Raw genomic sequence first — 24,086 nt, 5'->3', positions numbered from 1 at the left:
TGACCTGGAAAGTCTCCCACAGTAGGAGCATAATCTATGCGATTTAGTGTTAGTATCTTGTGGCTTTAAGAGTATGTCTACCCTGCAGATTACAGCCTAGTGTTATAGGCAAGTGACAAACCACCATCCAGTAGCGGCAGGAAGCTTAGTTTAGATTGACTGACAGGGCAAATAAACCCACAGTTCATAGAGTCATCTCTGGTACAAATGGGCAAGACTTGAATGAAAGAGGGCAAAGCAGCACAAAAAAAAAAGTGGCTGCTTGGAGCTAAGGAAGGCCAGGTACCTCAGTAGCTTTTGACTGGTTCTAAGCTTAACAGTTAGAGAAGAGAGGTCATGAAGTCACCATGTGTTTGTGAAGATGATACTGGTCAGTCAGTCTCAGCACAAAGTCAGTTAGACTGGAATCTCTAGTCCTGTATTTCCAGACTGAAAAGATGTCCTACAGACAGAGCTACAATATGAAACACAACCCTTAAAAAAATCCAAAAAACCATCCACTTGCATGTGAAAAAATACGCCCACAGAAATGTTAGCCTTTAAAAATAAAGAAAAGAAGAAAAACCTAACTTGAATTTTAAAGCGGTTTTTTTCTTATTCTGTATGTTTCATTTTTCTCCTTAGGCATCAACTGGAAATTCATTAATACTGATGTAAACCAAACCATCACAACAGACTTTCCAGGACCTGCTTACGTAGCTCAGGAACGGAGCTTCACCAGGAACAGAGTTTTGCCCTCATGGTCCATACTATGTTTGCAGAGTTAATGGGAAAGAGATGATGAAAATAATTCCTTATAGGAGCTTTTACTTCTACACACATGCCGTCTTTAAACGTGGGAATCTAAACACACTTTCAACAGTGCTGAAGCACGCCGTGTAGGTGACAGAGCTAACTTTTTAAACATACGCTGCCACCGTGTGGACAAATAAGTCTCAAGCAGTTTCCAGATGAGCTTTGCTGAATTTGTGCTCACATTACATGAACTTCCCATTCATTTCCTCAGGTTTTGCTTGCTACGTCCTGATCCTGCTGATACAAGCTGGTTAACCTCCGTGGCTCTAGCGATGACCATAACAGACCATCAGCATCCATTTATTCAAACGTGACAATCTTGGAATTCTGGGCAATGTGTTTCTAACTCTGAGCTGGCAACAAGAAGAATATTCTACAGGGTTTTATGAAGTTTTGCATACCATGAAGATTTAAAAAAACAAAAACAAAAACAACCAAACCAGGTATTTTTGGAACTTAACTTTATCAGGATTTTTCCTTGGTGCAATGGAACAAAAAATGGGAGCTCTGCCATGGTTAGTACAGATAATTTTCTTTCTTTTGTACATATAAAGGAACATAGATGCTTTCTGTTGAAAACACACTGATCAGACTATTACTGAAAGTTAAATGCCAAAGCTGCTAACCTGTTCCAAGGTATCTGGTTGCAGGAACGCAAGCACCACCAGCTTTGTAAGAATGTGCACGTTGTCCCCCTGCCTGGAAGGAGGCCTCACTCTGAGCTCTGTCTGGCTGCAAACAAACCAACCGCAGTTAGACGAACCACGGACAAACGAGGCGTCGCCGCTGTGAAGGCAAAGGCCTTGATATATTACGGGAACCAAACCCTGTGGCTGAAAGTACAAGGGGAGTGCTGCTGAGCAACCTGAGATGGGAAGCTGTTGATCTGAAACGAGCGAGTTCTGGGACCAGTTTTGCAGCCACTGAGGCTGTAATTTTTCTCCTAAGCATTCATGTCTCTGACCGAAGGCACGGCAGATGCCTAAGCGCTGTCCCTATAATCTTGTGTTTGTCCCTCAGCCCTTGTACAGCCTTTTTACTTCTCAGCCTGCAGACCGCCGTGATTTTGCCAGCCATGAGAGCCAAGTTTAACCTATTCATTGAGAAGTTCTTGTGTTTGCTCTCCACTCCCTATTGCTATGGAAATTCCCCAGAGCCTGACTCTATACCTTGAAAATGACACGTGTGTGTGTATTACACACAGGCACACACAGCTTTTTCCTTCCCAAAAGCCAAGGGCTGTTTCCAGCACGATCAGGGCCAGCAACGCCTTCTCCCACAGACCCTCCTGAGATCTGCCCTGGACACTTTTTAAAACCGCTTCTGCACCGGGCACCAGGGCACTTTAGCTCTCCCTGACAGGGGCCGCCGGGGGTGGTCGGTCTGCCCCAGCTACAACTGTGAACCTTCACCTTCTTTTTGAACCAGTTTTTAGGGCCAGCGGGCCTCGGGGAGGAGGGCTGCCTCAGGGAGGAGGGCTGCCTCTGGGAGGAGGGCCGCCTCAGGGAGGAGGGCCCCCTCAGGGAGGAGGGCTCCCTCAGGGAGGAGGGTCGCCTCAGGGAGGAGGGCCCCCGCGGGGAGAAGGGCCCCCGCGGGGAGAAGGGCCCCCGCGGCCTCGCTCGGCTCCGGAGCGCGCAGGCCCCGGCCTCACCGCTTCCCGCAGCGGGCTCCGACACCGCCCGCCTCTCCGCCTCTCCCCTCCGCCTCTTCCCCTTCGGTCCCTCCCCGCCACCGCCCCAGGGGCGGCACCGCGCGGCGCCATCCCCGGCCGCGGCCCGGCGCCCGCCCCCCGCCGCGCTCCGCCCCAGCCGGGCGGGCTGCAGGCGCCGGAGGGCGGCGGCCCCGGCTGCCGGGGCGTGTGTAAAAGTCCAGGGGCCGATCCAGGGGGGCGGAGAGGGGCCGGGGGTGCCCTGCCGGTAAGCAGAGAGGTGGGCCCGCGGTGCCCCCCCCGCTCCGCAGCAGGGGCCTCTGGCCTCACGCCCATCGCCGGGATGGGGAGGCGGGCACGCCAGGGCTGTTGCCAGCCGGGTGGGGAGGGACGGATTGAGCATACCGGGAAATAAACCGGCAGAATGGCAAATCGCGAAGCCTTTTTCCCGGCCCTGTACCGATCCCGCCTTCGCACCGGTGCGGGGAGAGCGGTGTGGCAGCGCCGGGCCTCGGCCCCGCTGCCGGGCTGCTGCCGAGGAGGGCGCCGGGCAGGGCCTGGCAGGGCGGGAACCTCCCCCGCTGGTGCTTCCCCAGGCTGAGGGAGAGCGGTGAAAGGCCCCCGGTTAAATTAATAACGTCTTCACGGTTTGTCTTCCAGGTTACAGTCGTTTCCATTAACCCTTTGGGGTTTACCCCACGATCGACATCTTCCTGACAGGCAAACAAGCATTTTGGGCCTGAACTGTTCAGCGAAGGTAAAGAAGCCCAACCCAGCCTCTTACGCACAGTTGTTTATCAAAGTCAGCATCAGTTAACGACAGAAAGATTGGATTAGGATAAACAAAGAGTCCTTCTGAGGCTGCTGAAGGGCTATGTGATGGGCTTGTCTGAAAAAAGATTTCTGTAGAACGGGGAATCCCAAACCAAAAGTGAGGTGCCAGAAAGGACCTGGAATTTGTGGAAAGAAAACCACAAAGGGATGTTTTATTCTGCTTCTCATCTTTTTTTATATTGTCACCTCAGGACTGTGTCTACCCCAGATAGATGGGAAGGCCGTTTACAGTGGTGACTGTCATTGCGGTCATGGTGGAATTTGGGGTTTCAAGCCCTGCTGTGGCACTGTTAGGTCTGTGCCGTGCTGCTCCAGGGAGAAAGCCAGAGCACGTGGCCCAGACAACACTAAAATATTAGTCTCTATAATGCAGGTGAATCCTGGGACAGTGACAGAAATCATAGTTGTACCATTAATGTGTAAAACAAACAAACAAACAAAACCCAAACCACCACCCCCCCCGCCAACCTTAATTCTGTGGGTACCAGCTCTCAACAATTTATTGACTTCATATGAAGCTGTGTGTTTTTGATGGGTCTTGAGTCATCTTCCTAAATGTTTTTGTTACTGTGTTTCTTGGCAGCTTTTGGAAAGATTTTTCTATTGCGTCCTTAGAAAAAACATTCTCATGTCATCCTCAGAGACTTCACAGTGATGGTGTTTTATTGCCACATATTATTGGCAGACTTAGCTTCAGCCCATTAATGCATCAGAAAGATGTAGCATAATCTGTCATAAATAATCCATAACAGGCTATTCCCTTCATGTTACTGATGTATTCCAGCTGACAGACTCGTGGTCACTTTCTACAAGCTAATTTAATCATTAAATCATATTGGTTTTTCCACTTGATGAGACTTGAATGAGGTTTGAATTGGTAGACGGGGTGGTCTTAGCAAAGAGCTGACAGACTGTCATTTTTTTAAAGCATGGTTACTGTTCACGGATGTTCTTCAAGTTCATTAGGTCTCAGTGACTAGGGAGACTAAACAGTAGTTTTAATAATAGTTTCCTGGAAGGCTTGTAATTTGCTCCTCTTGTAAAACTTGCACTGGTACGTTAGTCTGTTTGATATGTCTTTGATGGCTATTGTGATACCTTTCTGTGTTTACTGGGTTTTTTTTTATCCTTTTTCTTTGCTTCAGGTTGAAAAGATGGGAAATGCAGAAAGCAATGCCTATCGGAATCACCTTTCCAGATTTCTTCCTGAGGAGCAGTCTGACATTGATGGGGTATTTGATACCTTAGCAGGATCGGGTGGCTCAGCTGGAGCAAAAAATGGCAAAGCTACAAAGAAAACTGTCACTCTGGCAGCACTACAGGTAAGACAATCTATTATTCCTGATATATCTAGGATATAATGCATTGAACGTAATTCCAGAAAGAAACTAAAGATGTGGCAATAGTTACTTTTTAAGGATTGCTTGTCTCAATTTAATACTTAATGTTTTGGGGCAGGATGGATATTTAACTTTTTCTTACAGTTTAACATGAGTAGTGAATTTCGAGTTTGTGTTTATCTCTTATATTGCACTGTTGGGTCAATTTGCAGCTCTCCTGATTCTGAAGGAAGTTGGGACGTATGAAAATATTTCTACAGAAACCTGAAAAATGGGAAGAATATTCTTCCCCCTGGAGTCTATAGTATGTGATTATTTACAGATTTTTCTTGAGAAGCTGTCACAAAGTCAGTTTGTATTTGGTTATATCTTTACTCCTCAATTGCATCACCGTCTCTAATCTTTTCACTTGCATTAGAAGAAGAGAATTCAATTTTGGTTGATTAAGCTGTGGCTCCCTGTTTTAACTAATTAGCATACATTATACTTTCTGATTAACTTTGCATTCATTTTCTAATCAAGAAAAAAGACGAAAATGGTTCGTTGCAGTACTTGATAACTTCAGTTAGGCAGGAACCAAGTGGCCAAATGAATGTAGTATTAAAAGTGCATTTTTATATATGCTACACAGTTAATGGAATCAAATCAGAACTCCAGGAAAGAAGCAGGGTATTTTAAGGTAATTAGCAATGGCTCTGCATACAGACCAGCTTTAGCCTTCCTCCAGCCTGGCTGGTTATGAGCTATCACCAATTTGGAAGCAGTGTTGCTGCTGCCCAGCCTTTCAACCCTAATACGACCAAGCACCTGGTCCTTGGTGTCTGTTATTTGATTGGGACCTGGAAGAAGTTCTCTTTCAAGCTTTGCCCCTAGATCAATGTGACGTTTGATGAACGTTTGTCTTTTGCCTTCCTGCCTTTTTGTTTGCCAACTGAAATTAAAATCTCTTGAAAGGCTGCCTGTAGGTGCCTAATTCCTTAGTGCGGGAACTATTGCAGTGGCATGCCTGCCTCGTAGGTGTCTGTGCTCGTGCCTGACCTAGACTGATACCTGGCAGATATGATCTAGCAACAGTCTGGTAACATTGACGAGGCCCCAAGCATAACCTCGTGTACTCTGCTTAGGCTCAGTGCTTTACTGGAAGGAAACTACATGGCTTCTGGACCAGAACAGGCTGCACTGACTGCGTAGCTTGGAAAGCAGGTGGAGCAGGTATCTCTAGATACTTTCTTGAAGCCATTTAAGATGAGGATTCTAAACTGTCACGGGTGTGAGTGAGTTTGTTAGACGTTTATTAAAAGATTCACTTTTTGCAGTCCTCCTCTTTTGCACCGCAGGTCGACTCATTGGAATAGCTATAAGCATAACAAAACAGTGCAACAAAGTTAGTGGTGGGTGGGAAAGGGTGGGGAGTAGGTAGGTAGTACTGCAGTGGGAAGCAAAAAGGCCTCCAGTACAGTGTTTTTAATTATGTTCCCTGCTGCTTGTCTCACTTCAGACTCACGTAGCACTTTCAGAAAGCCTCTTAAAGGCAGCTGTACCCCCTGTGACCATCCCTCCCTCAATATGAAGCACTCATGTGCACTCTAATTCTGCTTCTACTGAAATCAATGGGAGTTTTACCACTGACGTCAACAAAAGCAGGGTAGAGCTGGGCATATTGGATCTCACCCTATATGCACAGCAACAGCCGTTAACATCAAATAGGAACAGCCCTGGTGGCTTCGTAGGAGTGCTATTGCGCCAGCAATAGATTGGTAATAGCAGCTCCGCTGAATAGAGCTGGAGTGCTTTTATGCAGGTGGAGCTCCATTGACTTCAGCATAGTCCCCACTGGGCTACACCCTGTATATAAGAGTCAAGTCAGGTGTTCAGCATGTTATGCACAGTGCTTTGCGCAGCGAAGACACTGTGTAATCATGTCCTAGTGTATGGATGTATTTTGGATGATTTATTTTTAAACCGTGTAATTATCTCGAATGCTGTGAAAGTTTCTTGAATCCCGAGTCAGCTCTTTCCCGCAGTGTTGTGATGTATGCTGATGTACACCACTTAGATTTCAATTCAAAGGGCCAGTCATGCAATTTAGATGAATAAGTTTTGATTTCGACTGTCTTAACATCAGGGGTGCCTTATAAAAATCAGGTGATCTCAGTTTTGTTCCGTGCTTGAATTAGATGTTGCTATGCAGAGCGAAACTTCTCAGAATTGTTTCTGTGTGTGCATGGAGGGTTTAAACATGTTGCCTGCGTTGTCTTGAGGCCAAAACTGACATATGGAAAATACTGTGTTTTTAAGTATCTGTGAGTTCCACTATTAAAAGCAGGGTTAAAACACAGTTCTAAATGTTGGACTGGCAGAGTTGTAAACCTTTACAACAGAATTATCATATAGAAATCCTTTGCTAATATCCTGTTAACACTTTGCAGTGTTGGGTTTTTTTAAGTGCATTGCATTTGTAGAAAAACAGATTGCATTTGTAGAAAACCAGTATCAACTTAAATCACTAAATTATATTGGAAAGGAGATACTGTAAAAATAGACAATTTTTTTCTCTTGGAAAACCAGACCTTTGACAAAAGTTTGTTGCTGATAGTAGATACTCGGTATTGAAATCCTTCATTCATAGCAGTATGTCTCAGCACAGATTAGCTGGAATATATTAGTTATTCTTAATTTTTAAAACATGTTCTTTGCTCTTTTTCTCATTGTAGGCCTATGTGCGGGAGCCATTACCAGAGCAGATGACTGTTCGGTTATACAACGGAATGAAAAGTATTGACCTGACTGGGAAATCATCTGGGCTGAGTGAACAGATTGCTAAGGAGCAGTTTGTAATTTTTATGTCAAACCTCTTAAAAGGGAATGCAGATGAGAAGATTACCATAATAATGAGAATGATCTCCAAGACAGAAGGGCCTGTGAAAGGCAAACAAATCCAAGAGGTAAACAGGCAGTTAAATATGTGTTGGGGGGACAGTAAGAGAACAGAGATGGGTAGGTAATTTGCAGGTAATCTTTAGAGGACAAGAATCAGAACACGGATTCCTGACTTTTGTAATTTTTTATTCTCTTTGCCACTGACTTCCTGATCTGGGACAAACAGTGTAGGCAAACCAGGTTATATGGGATGACCGTTTCAGCTGTGGTGGGCTTTTCTGTGCTGACTTGCCTACTTTGAGAACCAGGATCTGGATTTTGGGGAGCACACCGACTGATTTGTCTTGATGGTTCACAGGCTTACTCTGAAGGGTGCAGAGACTGGCTGTATTTAAGAGCCAGCAAGGGTGGTGGTGTTGCTGGTGCTTCTGGGAACTGAGCAAAATGCTTTCTTGAGCTTTAGGTGCAGGATAGATGTGTGAATCAAATACGTAGCTTGCAAGGTGGAAGAGTGGGATCTCACAAAACAGTAATTCTCTGGCAGCTCCTACCACTGCATAATTGGGACCTCCCCTCCCTCTTTCGTGCCGTATTTTATGGAGGTGCTTTGTGAAGTAACATTTACAAAATGTCTTGAAAAAGGATATTTTCCAAGTCCTATGACACTGAAGTAGCATTTCTGTTATTTCTGACCCGTCGTGAGAAGAGGCGTTTCTGCCTTGGGATTACAGCATCAGTACTACTTGACTTTATTTTCAGAAAGTCCTTTGAAGCTCTTGGCAATTTTATTTAAGAAATGCCAAAATGGTGATGTTTTAACCTTCTAAGTTCGCAGAGGATCTGATCATGTCTGTAGTCCATGTACTGAGCTACAGGAAGGAACTGAAAGGTTGGAATTTGGAGAATACTGGGGATTCTGCAAGTGGAGTAAAGGCTCTGGCTTCTCAGCTGCTATCAGAATTGAAGCTTGCAGGTGAGTAGCACTAATGTAGTATATCCCAGAATGGCACAGAGCTCACCTAGTCACTGATATCACAACAATTTTTCACTTTGGAGCCCATCTTTGAATTGAAATGGTGAGACCAGTGTTTCAAACCTAGTGCTTTGCAAATGACTTGGGAATTTTATTTTTTTACTTTCCCATCTTTTTTTCCTAAATTCAGGAGAGCTTTGGTTTGAAGTCCTGGTTTAAGTGGGCATGCAAAACTATTTGTCATGGAACATGTCTGTTTTACAAATACCTGCCTTGCAGGTGACAGGCATTTGGATGCATGTGCATATATTTATGGCTGCGTGTCCTTTTGCAAAGCCTAAGTTTCCCTTTGCACTGTTGTAATAATAGATTTTGCTGTCTTGCAAAGAACATCTCACAAGTTGTAACTAGGAGTCCACGTTTCTTAATCACGACAGCCCAACCAATGGATGTCACAGGCGAATGTTTCTCACTTCTGTGGGTGCATCTGCTTAACGCAGTTGACACTTTAGTGTCACTGGCTCCTTTCACATGTGGTTTCATGTCCATTAAAATAATGGAATATTGTGTTTACACTTGAAAATCAACTGGTTATTTTCCAGACTGGGGGACTTACTGCTGTTCCTGTGTGTCTTACTATTTAGATGGGACAAAACCTGTGGGTCCTGAGCTGATGGAGACAACTTTTGATCAAAGTGTCATTGAGGATTGGGTGTATCGAGTTCCTCAGATCTCAGTTTTCCTCAGTGTTGTTATCAGGCAAGGCCTCCATGTTCTGCATTCTCTCCCAGACCAAACCAAAGACATACTCAACCTGGTTCCAAGCTGCAAAGGCATCAAAGGAAGAGGACTTGTCAGTCTCTTTGACATCCCATCCATCATATACATCAACTCCCATCTGCCTGCAGAGCTACAGCACAAGTGGCAGCTTTTATTTTCTTCTAGGCTTCATGGCGAAAGCTTTTCACAGTTATGTGGGCATATAGTGAACAAAGGTCCTTGCATAGTGATCTTAAAGGACTTAGATGGTTATATCTTTGGTGGGTTTGCATCTCACTCCTGGGAGGTGAAGCCACAGTTTCAAGGTAAAACTCACTTTTCCTTTTCTAGTATCTCATGGCTCTGGTAAACATTGCCTATTCTGTACAGGTACAAGAATCCTGTCCACTTAATGGATACTGTCATTTTACTTTTATGACACGCAGTATTTCTTGTGCTTTCAAGTGTATTTTTCTGTGGCAAAAATAACACTAATTTTTGAAAAATATAAAATACATGCCAAGTTATTCCTGCTTTGTACCCAGTGAGGCATATTACTGATTAATGTCTATAGTTTGTCTGTTATTTGATAAGACTTTTAAAATTGCAGGACTTACTGATCATGGAACAAGTTTTCTTTTCAGTGAAATCTATCAACCCCTGTAGCTGCATAGGTTGAAAATGAAATGAAAATGAAGGAAATACAGCATAGACGATGAATTAGCGTTTAAATAGGATGTCCAGCAGATGGCAATGTTCCATCTCAGAAAACACCAGGTTAAGCCGCCTGTTGCCATTTGTGCACTGTCTGTCTTTGTTTCCCTTTTAAAATCCAGCAGCAAAAGGGTCCTTTGGACAAGCTAAACTTTTTGTTCCCTTGAAACGTCTGGGGAGAAGAGAGGGGTTTTTTGTAACTCTTTGGAAATAACTTACGATAACTTATGATGAACTAGTGATGGCTTTCCAAAAAAAAAATTATGGATTCCAGATAATCTGTCCTGCTGGGAATTCTCACTTTTGCTACATTAAAAACCCCATTCCTATACTTAATTAGTATTTGATAATTACCATTTCAGTCAGTTAATATAATATTATATTACATTGATTACACAACACTTGCCTTGTATTTTTTCCTGATAGAATAACACATGTAGCGTACTAGGCAATCGCACCACAGGTCCCTCTGAATACCAAACTGGGCACAATGAAAATTGTACTCTAAATCACTGACCCTAAACTGATCTATATATCAATATAGTCAGCACTAGATGCGTCAGCACTCCTATCAGTTTGTACGGGTCTAGCGGTTGGCCAGTTTTAGATGATACAATGCAAGCCTGTGACAGGTTTACCCTCACGTAGCAATGTAATGTACTAGTCATGCCTCTGACTCTGCCCTTGGTCACAGCCATGTAATCACATTGATTTCTGTGACTCTGCACAGAGTTAACTGAGAATAAACAATAGGCCTAGATCTTGAGAGATAGGTATTGGCTTTCTGGGATTTGATTTATTCAGCTGCACTTCTTCAATATTTTTTTTCTTATCCTATTTGTAGGCAAGTTACCGCTTGGCCAGTTGTCTGACCTCAGATGCTTTTCCGTTTACAGGTGACAACAGATGCTTTCTGTTTTCAGTTTTCCCCTCTCTTGCTGTATACACATACACAGGGTATAACGACCACTACATGTATTTGAACCATGGCCAACAAACAATGCCAAATGGACTTGTAAGTATTAAGAAATGACAATTTGGATTTGTGGCTTATGTTCGGAAGTGTTTAATGTTTTTTGCTTCTGTTACTGTGAGCTGATTTATTTGACTTGTATTCTCTGAGGAAGTTTTAATCCCTTCTCTGTGCTATTTGTGCCACACTTTTAGTAGGAGGATTTTTTTCTTTTTTTGCATTAAAGCATCAGTGTAAAGGGTGAGCTATGGATAATGATGGAGAACCGCTTACAGTACTGATAGAGTCTATACTTTTCTTTACAGTCGATATGTATATTGAAGTACTGAATCAACTAAAATGGAATTTATTTTCGTCTGACCCAAGTAGGTGGGCTTTATGTAGGTTAGATTTATGGAGCTTCTGGGAAGAAATCTTTTTGCCAAGTTCAGTTATCACAGAAGCCCTTCTAGCAGGTCCTCCCTGTTGTCTGGAAGAATTGGCTGCATGTATCCGCATCACTGAAGCAGCACAAGCTAGCTGATCTATGTAATTGAGGATCCTTCCACCGGCTGTTCTCACTGCCACACTAACTGCTTTTTAAATTATGGAAGGCTGAGAAAGCCCAACAGAATTAGAGTACAAGAGTTGCATGTAGGCTGCTGCTGTATAATTACAGTGGCAGAAGCTCCTTTTACTCAAGTCCACAAATGAGCTCTCCAGATGCAGAGGAGTTTCTACATAGCTACGACACATTGCCTATTTTGAAAAGTGCATTTCAGCTTTGTGGTGTTATATGCCCATAACTTTGGGAACTGCAGCAGTCTGGATTAAATTTGCTCTAAAGAAAGGAAACAACGTCAAATTACATTATTTGTTTCTGTAGATACTTTTCTAAACAGAAGAGAGGCAGCAAAACCAAGCACTTTCACCCTGTTTAAAATAGAACTGTTAGTCAATAAACAAAAGCCAGTGAGCTAAATTTCTGGCATGAGACACAGCTGAAGTGCTCGCAGATACTGGTATTCTGTAAAGTGTAGAGGAAGGGCAGTATCACTCAGGTAAATTCTTGTTTGTCTTCAGGAATACTGAATTTTGGTACAGAAGCCCAGGTTCACTCAGAATACCCTTTTTCACCTACCCATAGAAGTGTGGCATAAATACTGAAAATAGCAATTTACACTCTAGGTTTCATAACTTGCCCGGCCTGTTTTACATGCGCAGCAAGTCTTTCGTGTGCTGCTTTGGTTCACAGGGTATGGGTGGACAACATGGTTACTTCGGACTCTGGATAGACAGTGACTATGGGAAGGGGCACAGTAAAGCAAAACCGCGATGTACCACCTACAACAGTCCCCAGCTGTCAGCTAAAGAGGACTTTACACTGGATGCCATGGAAGTTTGGGCAGTGGGAGACCTCCCTGAAAGCGCAGGGGTAGGTGAACCTGTGAAATTGTGTCCTGACTGGAACGAGAGATGCAAAGGCAAAACTTGCAGTTACAGTTTTCTGATTAACCTCTCTCCATTGTAATGAATACTGTTTTCTTTAGCTGGCCCCGTGATGCCATGTATTTCATAGCAAGTAAACGGCTAAACAGGAGTGGAATTGTTGAGGGTGCCAACAGGAAATAACATCAGGAGCCATGAAATGATAGAGTCAGAAGAGCCGCACTTTGCTCTGAATTTCAAAAGGCCTTTCTGATATTGAGGTCTCCAGAAGGAACCTCCTTGGAGGGGTTCATTAAAACTCGGTATTTGTAAAACAGAAGGAATGCACTGGAAGCTCACAAGTAAAGCCTAATCTATAGTTCAGGAAGAGAATCCAAATGATTTCTTTATCAGTAACTCTAAATTTACTTTTTTTTTTTTTACAATAAATTTAAGTCAATAGATCTATGCTAGTCTTTCCGTACCTGGTTTATTTCTGGGAATGAGTAGGAGACCTCTTTCCAGTCTCCTCTGTCCCTGTAATTTATTCTCTTATTAAACTGTCTGGTCTGCACATTTTGGTGCTCTTTCTTTTTTTTAAATTTTTATTTCTTTTCATACAAAATTCATGTGCTCGGTCTGTTCGGAGGACACACAGCTCTAAATAGAAACAGAACAAATTGTTTACAAAAAACATTGAATTGTACTTGAATCTCTTCTTGTAAGAAAAGTTCACGTCTGCACTTCAAACTGAGGTCAAGTTAACCAGGATGTTCTGGCTGGCTTGTAACCTGAATAAACTTGAAATAGTTCACTGGCATCTTAGGAAAAGTTTATGACTATTTTGTGTAACTGCAGCAATAAAAATAATTTGATGTATCCCAGTGATTCTGAAATGCCTTACTTGGGAAGTATATATGCTTCATTGTGACAAGCTTGCAAACCAGATTTCTTGTGGACTTTTGAGTATGTCTCTTTCTTGTAACCTGATATTGATTCATTCATAATGACATTTTAAATTGACTATATTTTATTTTGTTTTGAAGGCAAAAGGTAAGAAGAGTATCCTGGATGTAGATCCTGAGGCTCAGGCCTTATTAGAAATGACTGGAAAAAGTCGTCAGAGTGAAGGTCTACGAGAACCCATTGAAGAGGATGATGATGATGATGATAACTAAAAGAATCACAGTAACGCAAAACCCCTTTTTTTCTTTTTTTTTTTGCTCCTGAATGTTGATGTTCTTTGCACAGGATATTTTTTCACTCATTTTTTTTTCCTTACATTTACTTAATTATCTGGGATGAAGCTTAAGCCTCATACTTAGGTAATATTTAGGTCCAATACAATATCCTGCCTGAAGGGTTTTGTTTGGGGAGGACAGAAAAATTAGCTAGGTACTTAATCATTAGATATCTCTAAGTTCTAGCTGAATATGAATTTGCTAGCATTCCTAATAGATCCTATCTGCATACAGAATTAAAAACAAAAGATGGAGTTATTGACAGTATGGCTTACTGACTTAGAGAATTGATATGTATTTATATAAAGACTGCTCAAGACACTGATTAAGGCTCTTATACCTCAACTGCACATATTTATTTGCATGCAATGAAATCAGTCAGCAAAGCTTGCAAATTGTAACGATGTCTTACATTGGTAAACATAGAATCGTCCATGTGATTCCATATGAAGGATGCTATTAATTTGCATTGCTCCAGTTAAAGCATTAAATTTCATGTTTTCTAAGTCAGATTTTCAGCAAGTGACTCTAAGTGGCTGTAAAATGTCCAGAATGCTATGTATACACCATCCAGTTTTATACTACTACACTACTCCTTAGTGCATTTCACTTAAGATGCTTCTTCAGAAATTTGTCTATTGCTTTTTAAACTTAGTAGAACAGAATTGGAGTCATTTGGCCGTATTTATCCTAAGAATGGGCCATACCTCCAGCAGAAGTTCTCTAGGGGAGGTACCTTCTTTAGTAGCCTCAATTGTGACTGGAGTAAAAGATCAGGCTGTAAAAAGGATTAAGAAGCATCCACAGTTAATTGGGAATACTATCTGCAGATACCTTGTAAAAAAAAAATTAAAAAAATCAGGGTTATGTCTGTAATATGTTTAAGGAAGACTGCTGTACACTTTATTTCCACAGAATTAATCATTACTGTTTTAGGGAAAAAAATACCCACAATATGAAATGACCTAGTTGGGTTGGGGGTTTTGCTCTGTCTTGTTGGCTGTTCACCAGTCAACACCAGTTTTGTCAGGTCTCTCATACTCAGGGCTTTTTTCCACTTGAATCCATTCACATCTATCCCTAATTATTAGTTTGACCTTGCTAATTCTGTGTGTAATTAACTTGTCAAAAATAACCCTATTTTCTACCAGGGACTGTCATTTCTAACTCAGCAAATCGTGTTTGGTTATTAGTATGTACGATTATTCTCCTCCTAAGGAGGAGGACTGTATCAAGTCCCCTTTGTCCTAGCATGAGTTCGTCTTCCATGCAACTTAGAGCAAAAAATGTGCTGTAACACTCTATAAAATTACTGTGATTCCTGATCATGTGGCCTTCCTTCAAATTCTTTCCTTTAGCATTTTCTTGTTTCTTCCCCGCCCAATGTTTATCATAGGGAGCCAAATTTGAATATTCTGAATAATCTGCACTTGTGCCTTAATGTAGATCCCACATTTTAAAATTTTATTAAACAATATGAATTTAACCTTGAAAGGAGAGCATGAAGAAATCGCTCCAGCCAGACATCTTAGAACTCAACTATGCCTTCTGTACACTACCTGCCCTCATGATTGGGGCATATATGCTATTTGGCCCAGTACAAAGTATGCTGTGAAAGGCCTGCACTAAAGTTCTCTTATCTTGTGTTAGCTTAAACAAACCAGATAGTCTCCCAAGTTTGTAACACATAGGAAAAAATGTAAGCATTAAAACAATTACAGTAATACTTTTGTATAGTTTTCTTCTCTGTATATTTTAATAAGAATTTTAAATGGTACAAAGTGGGGAGTGCTATATAGACAGCAAGTAAGTACATGATGCTCTCTAACTGTGGTGATGCTGGCTTTTGTTTTAACATTCTCCCACCATAAGTCCCAGAGGTATTCTTCACTTAGGCACTGACTAAGCACACTGAATGCCTGAAGTGGATGGCATACAGGAAGCAGACATAGTTGAATTTCTGCAGTTACACATAAAATAAACAACTAGACTTTCTTTTCTTTCCATTACAAGGCAGAGACTTTTCTTTGAGGACTGAAACCATTTGCAAGGATTTTTTAAAAAAAACAAAACAGTGAGCAGACACCTTTGCAGACTGTATCTGGGGAAGGTGAATTGCACAAAGCTACTCTTCACCAAAAATATTTCAGTGGGCAAGTTTTCTTTGATTTAAAGTAAGTATCAGTATAGCTGGTTCTTTCTAGGCTATGAATCCAAAATGTAATCCTGTTTAAACATCATCTTGTGAAGATCAGCATAGCATTTTGACCTGTGAAATTGTGTTTTATGACAAATTTGTATTTGAGACTCTTCATCTTCACTTTGAAGTGAAGGTGTTAAGCTGGGGCAAGAAGAAAACTGACGTTTTGACACTTTTACCAAATGTATCAGAGAAGCATTATTTACGAGGAAACTACTGATCCGACCAGCAGATGGGATTACTCAAAATTTTTCTTTAAAAGATTGGCTTGGAAGATACTCAACTTTTTTTTTTGCTGAACCTAATGATTAAGCAATCTGTGCTTCATATGCATCTAAAACTGTCCAGAAAGCATTTGTCAGCAGTGGGCTTTAGCTATGATCTAAACATCTCTCAGTCACTTTTATGCAGCTGTTAATCCAACTGCAAAGTTTACCATCCCTGCTATGTATGCGAGTCATCTCTATTCTCATGCGCTTGTGCAAGTGAGTCCCTTCCCCATTAAATCCATCCACTCCTGCACATCAGATCAGCCTTCCCCTTTGCTCCTATTAGTCATATAGGTACAAAAAAAAAATCACTGCAGTGTTCGGCAAAAGCCGGCAGCCGAGGGTTGGCACGTTAGCTCTCTACTCTTTGTTTCACATCTCCCCACAGTTTTCCTTGAGAGTCTTGCTGAATCAAGGCTAGATATCTGGGAATCTAGAAACACTATAGATTGACTATAGGAAAAGAAGTGCTAGTGAAGGCAGGTCTTTTCCATTCTTCTAATTTAATATAAAAGGATGGGTCTAAATCAAGAGTCTTGTTCAGAAACTTACCTGTAACATTTTAAAATGTAGATTTTATTAATAAAAATCATTTTGATTTAAATAAATATGCACAATAGATTTTTCTGTACAGGTGTGAAACCACGTTATTTTGTCTGGGACTGTCACAGCATTCTTGACATATAGATCAATGTTATAAAAATATACCTGGTCTTGGTTTAAAACAGGAGCCGCTCCGGAGGTTTCTGTAGACAGCTCACACAGCTCAGGTAGAGTGTGCAGAAGGAACAGACTCTGGAGTAGGAAGGGCTGTCAGTACAGATCGACTTGAGTATCTTCAGAAAGGATGCGTGGTGTCAGAAAACGGCGCATTTGGATTATCCAGCGTCACAGCTCTGTTCCAAGTATAGCTTTAGAGGAAGTGTGCATCAGTTATGACATCCCTTTGTGTGCTTCAGTCGGCAGCAGCGTTTTTCACAGAGTTTGACGAACTCGGACACAATGAAAACTGAGGAAGCCAGTCCGGTCAGGAACAACAGGTCTGCCGAGAGGAAACAGAGCGGAGATGAACATAGCGGCCAGCTGGATTTTGTGCTGGGCAGGAATTCCAGCCTTCCTGCAGTAGGTATTTGTGCTGGTGTAACTCCATAGATGTATGGCCTAGCTGTGCTTTTCCTAGCTGTAGAATTAGAGAAATGACTGTGGTAGACAAGGAATACCCATACAGCCAGTTGGTGTAGTCCACCTGATGGGTGGTAACCTCTGCGTTAATCATTTGGGATCATTGAACCCTGCTTCTAACGACATGCCTGATGTAGATCAATAAAATGGTAGAATTTGTTTAGACTGATTCAAATGGTAAAATATGCATTGCATTTCCGCTAGGAAACATTCCCCCTGCTTTTCCAAAATGGAGTGACTGCATAATGATCCTAGATATATTTACGTAGAGAAATATCATACAGAGCTTGTGGAAAATCTTGGCATCCCTCCATTTACATGCATTTATGTGCAGTAAATCAAAATTCCAAACCTAGACTGGGATAGTATCATTAACTACTACTATTTCTGTATAGCAGTGTGTATGTATAGAGGTATAGGAGCTGTTGATTGATTTCCCCTACCAGCAATCTGTTGTGAGCTATCATGTACTAATTTGGCAATTGCTTCTGCTTTTTAAAATAACTTTAATTAAAAACCCACATCATTATTTATTTTGCAACTTACCTAGGACTCTTAAATTCTCTGTCTGGAAGATCTTTTGTAATGGAGGGATGTATATAACAGCCAGCTGTCCCAAAAATGACCCAAGCACAGAATACAAGAACATGCGGTTTCGAAAAAAGCCTATTTCAAATATCAGCTTTGTCTAGAGAAGGGGGGGGGGGGGGGAGGGAAGAAAAAAAAAAGAGACATGTAAAATTTCCCAGTCTCCTGCTGGTACTCGAATGTCACGCAGTGTCTTTGCATGCAAACTCCATTACGTTTTGAAATTACATGAATGCTAACTTAGGCAGAGCTACGTAGTTAAAAGTGTAGTTGCAGCTGAACTATGATGGATAACTTTATAAATAAAAATGATAAAAATCACATGGCTTTAAATGACATTAAAAAACCCCATCCTATGCAACATACTAGTATTCTAATGTTTTGAGACGAGATTGTTGCTGACAGAGCGATCTCACCTGAGAGCGGCATGTCAGGGCATTGAAGAGGTCAAAAAACACAAAACAGGTAAAAGTCATTGTTGTGGTTCGAGGAGTTATACCACTTTTTGGATTCTGAAAGCACATGTAAAAATTGAGGGGTTAGTTAAGCCTTAAAAAAATATGTCATTTCAACAGATGAATTAAATATTCCCTTTAACGACCCCAGTCAATTCGAAGGGTAGTAAACCGAAGGAATAAATCTAGTTCTAACCATTAGAGATAGCGTTAATTTCTCTCTGCCAATTGTTGAGTTTATGATCTTAACTCTGTTTTAAATTCTTAAACTGATGTGGAATTTGAGTAAAGAATATTCTAAATTAAATTACTTAAGCTGCTATAGTAACAGTCACTATTTACTAACAGCAATTCACAGTACTTGGGTACTTGGCATTTTCTACTTACATGGAAAGTTAGAGGTGAAAAGTACCGTAAAGCACTGAAATCCTGTCAAGTAATGGTTTTCCCATTCTAGATCGGAAGCTCCAAATTGGAGGCAACGCAGGAAGGCAGAAGCAGCGCTAGGAGCCGACCCTGGCTTCTTAACCCTCTGCCCGTACTGGTCCTTCCCCACTGGCTGTATTTCAGAGTCCTTCCCACGCACTTCGGAAATCGCCCTTCACTTTGTTCTCCACCCTCATGAAAACAAGATTCGATTGCAGATTTTCCTCACCTCCTTCCAGAAGACAAAGAGGGTTCCACTGATGATAATTAGAGCTGACATGAAGATTTTCAGGATCAACGATTTGCTGAGTATAGTATCCGTGATACATCGGGGTGGCTGTTTGATAGCATCCTGATCAACAGGTTCAACCCCCAAGCTGCCTCCAAGAGAAGCAGAGGGATGTGTTTAGTTAAAGTGGATGGTCCCAAGATGGTACTGTTGATAAAACGGGATGGCTCTGGAGGATGAAATTCTTTGAAGTACAGCATGAGAGATATCAGCATTCTGGCAGGGATATGTAAGGCCCCAGATTTGTCCGAGACCCCTACCCCAAAGGTCTTTTATGCATAATGAGCTGCTAAAATGGTATATTAGACTACCATAGTGCATCGTACCAGTATCCCATCCCAGAGGGAGAGCTGGCTGTGAGATTGTGGACAACCATCTCTTCCACGTTGTGGAAGTAGTAATTGTAATTAGCAGTAGGTGTAATTAGCAGGTGGACGAGGTTCCTAAGTCTTGTGATTTTGGGGTGCATACCCCCACGTGTACCCAGTATTCCCTTGCCAGTCCGATCTGCAGGGCTACTAGCAGGTGATGCACTCAGGACAACAGACCATTCATAGGAAAAAAGTGGAATAGTTAAGTGATTCCACCACAAAACAGGAGTACGTAAAACCTCAAGTAAACCTGAAGTAAATGCTTTTGGAGGGAACAGGAGGGAACAAAAGTACAACTTGTCTTATCTAACCACCAAATGATTGGCGCATTGATAAGAAATCATAACAGCTTGTGTTCCTAAGCCAAATTCAGACATAGTAAAACCAAGATTATTTTGCTCATTTGACTCTTCCATACCTCTGGGCTGGCGGCCCATCCATGATGATGTTGATCCATAAGATCTGCATAGCATTGAGTGGATTTGGTAGGTTGAGCACTGTTGACAGAGTAATTAGGCTCAGAGCTGAAATGCTCCTGCAAAGCACAGAAGAACATTATTCTGCACGGCCTCGCCTAAAAGGTGCCTTCGCTGGAATCGAAGCAAACAGCAACTTACGTGCTCAACTGGAACCGGACAAAATTTTTTATGTTGTAAAATATTCCTTTTCCCTCTTCTATTGCATTCCTGGAAGGGAGAGCAAAGTTTATTAAATAACTAGTACTCACACTATTTTACATTGAGCTCCCTGTGACACTCAAAATACAAGTTCTCTTCTCTAGCACTTATTTCAGATGAAATTCAGACCCCAGCTTGGGAGAAGGACATCAACACAGCATCTCAGTGAAAATGACTTTATCAGGACCAGTAGATCTGAAAACCCTGGTTCTTATGGCCAGGTCTTGGTTCATAGGGCCAGCATGTGACCCATTTATATCTTCACTCTACTCCTCTACTCTGCCTACTTTCTCTGCTGTAGTGAAGCAACAGAGCATTGCAAATTACGTCTTTCCTCTGAGCTTCCTGGATGAGGCAGAGAGCACAAGTTATGATCTACCCAGACTTCTAGGCGCTTTCAAATCCCCAATTAGCTACAGCAATGAGAAACCAGGGCTTTCGGATGAAAGGCAGCTTTGTCACCACCACTTGAAACAAAAAGCCATTGCCGGGTATGCAACTGAAAATGAGCCAGACCCACACTAGGTATCTCCACTTACTGCCTGTTGACTTAAACGTCCTGCGTCTTGCATCATTTCCAGGGCTAATCAACATAACAGACTTGTTGCAATGGATAGCCAGAAAGTATCTGAAGGAAAAAAGCATCTGATAGTAAGAAAGTCACTAAACCTACATTACTGTTGAGAAGTCATCATCCACGAGAATCATGTTGGCAGCCTCTTTGCTGACGTCTGTACCGGCTTGTCCCATTGCAATCCCGATATCGGCAGATTTAAGGGCCACGGCATCGTTGACACCATCTCCTGTCATTGACACAACAGCACCAGACCTCTGCAAAGCCTGCGAGAGTGGAGAGATGAGAGGCTCTGAAGCCAGGAGAAGATAAGCAAGTCCTGTTGGCAATCACAGGATTTGCACGTAATACTGAAAGAGCAGAAGTGCTATGTGACTTAGAGTAAAACAGACTCAGCAGCCCACTGAGGACAAAACTTAGACCAAGAATTAAGAGACTGGATTTTCAGGAGTACAGAGAATCTCGGCTCCAGCAGGAGTTAGAAGACGGGAGCAAAGTCCTCAGAAATCATTCTCTTGATATTATGCTTGCTAGTATCTTGCTAGTGTTTATCAAATGACCCAAGCCAGGTCTGCAAGAGAAATGCTAAAGTCTTCACTGTAAATAGTGCAAATGATGTAGCTTTTATGGTCCTTCAGTTTGAGCTGATCCTGTCTTGGAAGATCAGGTGGTCTAGAGAACTGAGGGGCACCCCTTACATCTTGCTTTTGAGAGACATACAATGGATTTGAGAGGCTCTTAGTACCTTTATGATTTTTAGTTTGTGCTTTGGACTTGTTCTGAAGAAAATGGAAACCTGAAAAAAAAAAAAAATACAATCTTGTGTTAGATGGATGCTATTGGAAATGGAACCAGGCCTTGTTTTTGTAATCAAAACCATTACATTTTTAACAGCGGATGATAGCTCTGCCTCTGCCAACTGGTCCAGCTCTTCCCCAGACATGGCTTTTAGCTTCCCGTTGCAGAGCCCAATATTCTGTCCTGCAAAGAAAAGCCCAAAATGAGATCTGTCCGTCAGCTCTGGAAAAAGCCAACTATTTCCTAACTCAAAGGATAGAGGCAGCAATTAAAGAATTCACGGGGAAATACTTCTGAACGTGGGGCATCTGACAAGGCACACAGCTCTCCGGCTCTGCGCTGGGCTGGTCACCCTGTCCTTACTCAGCTGGATTATGGAAGCAATACAATACCCAGAACAGGAGCTGATACTAAATCTGTTGCGCTCCTCTTTGCTGCTTGCTCTGCGTATTTCTAATGGCAAAATTAAAAAATGGGAAGCGCAGAGATACTTGCACTCCAGACACCAGTGGAGTCTATAATCCCAGCAACGCCATCTGTCTCACTGAAGGGTCTTACACTGAGATTTTGCCATTTCTGGCGCTAAAATAATGGAATTAAGTTACTGGAATTTGGCCCATAGTCCATAGCTGTTCTATCACTGCATTTAATACGATTTGTTTCAATGGAAAAGCAAGAACTTGGTGGCATTTAAAACTTCTATTGCACACACAAAAAGAATGATAAAGTTGGTTACCAAGTGATGTAACATTTGACTGATCTGACAGACATAATATAGACGTGCAGGAAAGAAGCTAAGTTTGCTACCTATAGCCGCAGCAGTTTCCAGGGCATCTCCAGTTATCATCTTTACGGATACACCAGACTCAAAAAGGACTTGAACAGCTTCTCTCACTCCAGCTCTCGGGGGGTCAATTATTCCAACCAGACCTAAAAACGTTAGTTTGCCAAGTTCTGGACCTGAAGCCAAAGCAAGTACTAGAAACAGAGGGGGGGGGAAGAAAATACTAAGTTATTAATAATGTGTTTCCATACATTAAAATGAACATTTAGAGGAGATATTAAATTGCCAGTTTTCCAGCAGAAGTAGTTGTTAAAACCAGATCTTTAGTCATTATATTCAGATCTTGTTTACACACAAAAAAATTGGCCCACTCAAATAGTACCAGTTTCTCTGAATCAGAGCATTTCTGTTTCACATGTTTCTCTTAGGATTTATTTCTTTCTAATTTAAATCCGTCTACCAAGTCTTGCCTAAATGCAGATGGATTAAATTGGGACAGTGCAGTGTTAGACCAGACACTATTAAACTACTGTGTCAAACAATAGCGCTCCTGTAAAAACTTAAACTTTTTTTGTTAATCTAAAAATGTGAAACGTAAACAAAGTTTAACCAGTGAAACTTCCATCGCGTAAACATCACGGCTCTGAACATTTTGTTTCTGTTCTTGGTGCCTAACCGTATCATTCAATCATTCTTAAATCACTCAAGGATATTTTGCCAGGGGTTGATGTCAGTGTTGCTTTGATGACTGAACCACAAGCTCGCAGCAGCTGCCTGAGCTAATCGCTTTTCTTCAGAGCGGTAATTTGCCACTCACAAGGCAGATGATTCAGATATTATAAAGCAAGCTCCGTACATGAGTTACTAACCGCAAGACACAGGGCTGGAGAATATGTACATTAACTATACCATCTTCCAGACCCGGCTGCCAAGACTTATTCTCATCTACTTCCACCCTGGGAACACGCACAGGAGACGGTGTCTTTTTTATTGTGTGAAAGTCTAAGACGTTTCTGAAAGGGTGCTTCGAGTGATGAAGGAAACGACGTGTGCACAAAAACTTCTGTGGGCTGTGCACTGACACGCAGTCAGGATCAAAAGGAGATCATTAGATTTGGTCCTAATAAAGAATTGAACCAAACTTCAAATAAAAATCACAGTGCCCAAATCCATGTTTTGATCCCCTTTCAAAGTTGCTTTTTGTTGCTCTTGAAACAGCTTCTCTAAAAGCAAAACTTGGCAAAGCGGCGCTTAGATCGGGTTCAGCACAGAGATTTTCAATGCAACATTCAGACCGTATCCCAGGCAATCACAACACCCCACGGAGCAAAAACATTCACCGTTTCCCGTGCTTATTTTCAGCTCCTTTCAATCTCACTAATTTAAACCCAGCAAAAAAAAGATTAGTGGAAAGCAAGCATCCAGCAGACCTAAGACAGGCCGCTTGGCAAACTCGCACAAGTATTATGAAGAGATCACGCAAGTGATGCCGAGGACTGAGCCTCTGTCCGTCCTGACCAAAACAGGGCAGGGAAGCATTAGGGCATGACTGAAGTGACACGGACGGTAAGGACTGACCCCGTAGGCCTGAGGAGCCCATGCGTTTTTCTTCCTGCTGGTAGAAGGCTTTCTGCTGGGGCGTAAGTGGTAACGAGATGCCACCGCTGTTATACAGAGTGCAATACCGAATAACTTCTTCAAATGCTCCTTTCATAAAGTAAATATCTTCCTGATCCTTTAAAGTAAGGAGATAATATACTTCATCAAAAAGAAAAGAGCACATTTTAAAAATACTGATAATGCGTAAGGCTTTACATCCCCAGGTAAAAAAGATCTTCTGTTTGCTCTTTTACCTGTTTTATAAAATGCCCAGGTGCAGGTATTATTTATAGGATGCGATATTTTTGCT

The 24,086-nt window shown here is 42.0% G+C and overlaps 2 protein-coding genes across 3 annotated transcripts in view; one reads left to right on the top strand and one right to left on the bottom strand.

Moving 5' to 3' along the window:
- The first annotated feature begins 2,623 nt into the window (after window positions 1-2,623).
- MEAK7 (MTOR associated protein MEAK7) lies at window positions 2,624-16,434 on the top strand. The gene is made up of 9 exons (XM_087739898.1): window positions 2,624-2,711; window positions 3,104-3,200; window positions 4,423-4,599; window positions 7,332-7,562; window positions 8,326-8,470; window positions 9,115-9,555; window positions 10,840-10,958; window positions 12,151-12,330; window positions 13,370-16,434. The coding sequence occupies exons 3-9, from the start codon at window positions 4,432-4,434 to the stop codon at window positions 13,499-13,501; spliced, it is 1,416 nt and encodes a 471-aa protein (XP_087596024.1). The 5' UTR covers window positions 2,624-2,711; window positions 3,104-3,200; window positions 4,423-4,431; the 3' UTR covers window positions 13,502-16,434.
- A 152-nt stretch (window positions 16,435-16,586) lies between these two features.
- Window positions 16,587-24,086, bottom strand: part of ATP2C2 (ATPase secretory pathway Ca2+ transporting 2) — a 28,321-nt gene continuing 20,821 nt past the window's right edge. For both annotated transcript variants that reach the window (XM_087739897.1, XM_009477439.2), the window contains exons 17-27: window positions 23,756-23,912; window positions 22,201-22,371; window positions 21,479-21,576; window positions 21,341-21,391; window positions 20,695-20,861; window positions 19,962-20,030; window positions 19,763-19,879; window positions 18,914-19,061; window positions 18,220-18,315; window positions 17,762-17,903; window positions 16,587-17,075 (exon numbers count right to left, since the gene is read on the bottom strand). In XM_087739897.1, coding sequence (XP_087596023.1) covers window positions 16,963-17,075; window positions 17,762-17,903; window positions 18,220-18,315; window positions 18,914-19,061; window positions 19,763-19,879; window positions 19,962-20,030; window positions 20,695-20,861; window positions 21,341-21,391; window positions 21,479-21,576; window positions 22,201-22,371; window positions 23,756-23,912 — 1,329 coding nt within the window. In that variant the 3' untranslated portion in view covers window positions 16,587-16,962. The remainder of the gene's footprint in view (window positions 17,076-17,761; window positions 17,904-18,219; window positions 18,316-18,913; window positions 19,062-19,762; window positions 19,880-19,961; window positions 20,031-20,694; window positions 20,862-21,340; window positions 21,392-21,478; window positions 21,577-22,200; window positions 22,372-23,755; window positions 23,913-24,086) is intronic.

Source organism: Nipponia nippon, unplaced genomic scaffold, assembly GCF_047370975.1.
Source record: "Nipponia nippon isolate SJK-2023a ecotype South Korea unplaced genomic scaffold, ASM4737097v1 scaffold_7, whole genome shotgun sequence".
In the NCBI taxonomy this organism is placed as follows: domain Eukaryota; kingdom Metazoa; phylum Chordata; class Aves; order Pelecaniformes; family Threskiornithidae; genus Nipponia; species Nipponia nippon.
Note: the sequence above shows the minus strand (reverse complement) of the source record. Positions and strands in the feature narration are given on the sequence as shown.